The following is a 4,205-nucleotide window of genomic DNA, read 5'->3' as shown; positions in this document are numbered from 1 at the left end:
ACTCTGGGGAAGCCAGGGGCCATGGTGACACTTTGGGGCCTCATGAAAGTAAGACGACCATGGTGACACTGTACAGCCCCATAGAACTAGGGGTGGATGGTGATGCTCTGGGGCCAAATGGAACCAGGAAGTGCACGGTGACACTGGGTCCTTGTGGAACTACAGAAGCCATTGTGACACTGCAGGGCCTTGTGTAACCAAGGGCTTTCACCATTTTGACACTGCAAACCCAAGGAGACCATTGGGAGACTCCAGGGCTCAGTGGAACCAAGGGGCCATTCTGACACTGCAGGGCCTCGTGGAACCAAGGGGACATTGTGACACTGCAGGACCCTGTTTAACAAAGGGGCCACTGTGACACCATGGGGCCTCAGGGGATCTGGAAGAACGTTGTGACGCTTTGTGTGGCCTCATGGAAACAAGGAGTCCATTGTGACACTGAGGGGACTTGTGGAACCACAGAGACCATGGTGACAGTGTGGGACTCATGTGACCATGGGGACATGGTGACATTCTGGGGCCCCGTGGAACCAAGAGGCAACTGTGAAACTGCAGCACCAATGAGAACATTATGACACTGTGAAGCCCATGGAACCAAGGAGACCATTGTTGCTCTGCATGGTCTCCTGGAACCAAGGAAACCAGGGTGACAGTGCAGGGCCTGGTGTGACCAAGAGGCCATTGGGACACTGAGGGGCTCCATGGAACCAAGGACATCTTTGCAGATGACACAAAGCTGGGTGTGAGTGTGGATCTGCTGGAGGGTAGGAGGCCTCTGCACAGGGACCTGGGCAGGCTGGATCCAGGGGATGAATCCAAAAAGGTGAGGTTTAACAAATCCAAGGGCCAGGTCCTGAACTTTGGCCCCAGTGCTACAGGCTGGGGACAGAGTGGCTGGACAGCAGCCAGGCAGAAAGGGACCTGCAGGGACTTATGGAAAGCAGGCTGGACAAGAGCCAGAAGTGTGCCCAGGTGGCCAAGAAGGCCAATGGCTCCTGGCCTGGATCAGGAATGGTGTGGCCAGCAGGACCAGAGTTGCTGTGCCAGCACTGACCTGCCCCCAGCTCTGCACACAGACATTGCTGCTGCAGCTCCAGAGAAGGGAACAGAAGGGCATCTCTGTAGGAAACCTTGGTGGGAGATCCTTTACTTCCTTTAATACCACTGAGAGTGCAGCCCCTCATTGACAGAGTCTGTAGCCACAGGGAAGGTGGAAAGAAACAAAATGAGAAATGGCACAAACAATGTAATTTCTTTCTGGACAAGATTAAAAAAGTCAAACAATGAAAAAGGACCTCCAAAATGAAACCAACAAGATGTATCAAAGATGACTTTTATTACAAGTGATTTGCAGACATTGGCCAGCAGTTTAATGTTCCTTAAACCGTCCAGCCATCAGTCTCCTCACAGCAGCCTTGAGCTCCTGGTTCCTCAGGCTGTAGATGAGGGGGTTCAGGGCTGGAGACACCATCGAGTACAGAACTGACACTGACAGATCAAGGGATGGGGAGGAGATGGATGGGGGCTTCAGGTAGCCAAATACTGCAGTGCTGATGAACAGAGAGACCACAGCCAGGTGAGGGAGGCAGGTGGAAAAGGCTTTGTGGCATCCCTGCTCAGAGGGGATCCTCAGCACAGCCCTGAAGATCTGCACATAGGAGAAAACAATGAAAATAAAACAACCAAATGCTAAACAGGCACCAAGCACAAGAAATCCAAGTTCCCTGAGGTCTGAGTCTGAGCAGGAGAGCTTGAGAATGTGTGGAATTTCACAGAAGAACTGACCCAGGGCATTGCCATGACACAGGGGCAGGGAAAATGTATTCGCTGTGTGTAACAGAGCATTGAGAAAGCCACTGGCCCAGGCAGCTGCTGCCTGTTGGGCACAAGCTCTGCTGCCCAGGAGGGTCCCGTGGTGCAGGGGTTTGCAGATGGACACGTAGCGGTCGTAGCGGAGGGAAAGCTCTGCTGACATGAAGAACATAAAGAAAAAGACCTGAGCAGCACATGCTGTGTAGGAGATGTTCCTGGTGTCCCAGAGGGAATTGTGCATGGCTTTGGGGACAGTGGTGCAGATGGAGCCCAGGTCAGTGAGGGCCAGGTTGAGCAGGAAGAAGAACATGGGCGTGTGCAGGTGGTGGCCGCAGGCTACGGCGCTGATGATGAGGCCGTTGCCCAGGAGGGCAGCCAGGGAGATGGCCAGCAAGAGGCAGAAGTGCAGGAGCTGCAGCTGCCGCGTGTCTGCCAATGCCAGCAGGAGGAAGTGCATGATGGAGCTGCTGTTGGACATTTGTGCTGTCTTGGCATGGGGAATCTGTAAAAATAGGAATCATGGAATAGTTGGGTTTGGTGAGGACTTTAAATATCCCAGCACAGCCTGGGGGCACTTTTCCTCCCACTGCCTGCCCATGGCTCTGCTGCCTAGAGCTGTCCCTGTCAGCAGCTGCTTCCCTGTGCCCAGGGCTGGGCCCTGCCAGTGCTGCCAGAGCCCAGCCCAGCCCTGGGGGCTCAGCTCTGCCCTGCAGACCCCTCCCAGCTCTGGCACTGCACAGGGGCAGCTATGGCTCTGCAGGCTTTGATGGCAACATCAGAGCAAACCTGAGGAGGCAGGAAAAGTGACACTGATGCTGCCTCTAAGGGCCTTGATTACTGTCAGTGCCTCTTTTTTTCATATCTAAGAGAATATTTTTTATTTTTCTCAGCCTGAGCTGCAAAATGAATATCTATGTGCAATTTCCCATCCAGGCAAGCCGGAGCAGTAGAATAAAAAGCAGGAGTTGCCCTTTTATGCAGCCCCTCCCTTGCTGTTCTCCTGTCTAATCTACTTGGAAATGTTTTGCAGTAAAATGCCATGCTGGGAGCAGTCCTGAACAATGCAGCATCCTCCCCACAAAAGGAGAACACTTCCGAGCCTTGCCAGCTGTCTCCTCCCACCCAGATCCTGTTCCCCAGTGCTGGGAGCAGCTGCCAGGGCTGGCTGAGAGCTGTCCCTGGCAGGCAGCAGAGTCCCTGCCCCAGCACAGCGCCCTGGGCTGCAGGACCCTGCTCTGCAGGACAGCCCTGGGCACCCCTGGCTGCTCTGCACAAGAGACAATCAGAGAATGTACTCACAGGGTCTGCAGGCATTGGGATGTTCCAGCTTTAGGAGATGGCTCCAGGAGCTGCAGCTGCATTGTCCTGCAGCCAGAGGTTCCTGTGCCAAGGGCTGGCAGTGATTGTGCCCCAGGCACTTCTCAGCACCTTCCCAGCCCTGACTGATTGAAGCTCTCTGTGCCTCTGTGCTGTGCCCAGGGTGGCTGCAGGCAGTGCCCCAGCCCTGCTCGGCTGGCAGAGGAGCTGCTCATCAAGAGAAATGTGCTTTTGAAGCTCTTCTTGGTTACCAGGGTCTGCCTCTGTGCCAGGAGCCCAGCCCAGCTCAGCAGCTGCACAGACACAGCACAAGGACTTTAATGAGCCTCTGAGGCTTTGTGCTCAGGCTCTGAACACCAGTCCCTGAGAGGGAGCTGAAGAAACCTCTCCAGAACTCCAAGTCAGAATCCAACTCCAAAGTTTCTTTCACTTTTAATGGGTCCCATTGAGGGACACGACTGAGAAAGTGTCCCCAGGCCCCAGGCAGAGCAGAGAACTGGAGGCAGTGCTGACAGGTGGGGACAAAGAGAAGCCAAGTCTTGGTGCCCTGGGGCACAGCAGGGTCTGTGCCACCAAGGGCTGGGAGGAGACACCTTGTCCTGAGGCACTGGGGCCTCCTGGCACAGCCCCAGCCAGGCTGGCCAGCCCCTTGTCCTGCCCTCAGCATCCCCCCCTAGACCACATCCCAGTGGCCTCAAGGATCTGCTGGAAGGAGTCCCTGGGGAGCCTTTCTCAGCAATGGCCCTGGGGGCTCCTTCATCCTCACAGATTTTTTTCAAAGAACTTTGGATTTGGCTTTTGCCTTGGAGTCTCTGAGAGGTTTGTGCAATCATGGCCTCCAATTATCTGCTGTAATTAGTCCCTGGAGAGGCTTTGTCAGTAACAACACTCAGTGGGGCTCAATAATGCTTCAAGGTACTTCAGTTATTTTAAAGTACTTGGTGTTTCCCTTAGGATACAGACTCTGAGAGAGGTTTGTGCAATCATGGCCCCAATTATCTGCTTTAATGAGTCCCTTGAGAGCTTTGTACTGACACTCAGTGAGGCTCATTAATACTTTGAGATACTCAAGTTTT

General features: G+C 54.1%; 1 protein-coding gene across 1 annotated transcript; it reads right to left on the bottom strand.

The window, feature by feature from the left end:
- Nucleotides 1–1,369: 1,369 nt before the first annotated feature.
- Nucleotides 1,370–2,290, bottom strand: LOC103825241 (olfactory receptor 14J1-like). The gene has a single exon (XM_009100525.3). It carries the CDS (start codon nucleotides 2,288–2,290, stop codon nucleotides 1,370–1,372), a length of 921 nt encoding a protein of 306 aa, XP_009098773.3.
- Between the last annotated feature and the right edge of the window lie 1,915 nt (nucleotides 2,291–4,205).

The sequence above is a fragment of the Serinus canaria genome, unplaced genomic scaffold (genome assembly GCF_022539315.1).
Source record: "Serinus canaria isolate serCan28SL12 unplaced genomic scaffold, serCan2020 HiC_scaffold_188, whole genome shotgun sequence".
Classification (NCBI taxonomy): domain Eukaryota; kingdom Metazoa; phylum Chordata; class Aves; order Passeriformes; family Fringillidae; genus Serinus; species Serinus canaria.
Note: the sequence above shows the minus strand (reverse complement) of the source record. Positions and strands in the feature narration are given on the sequence as shown.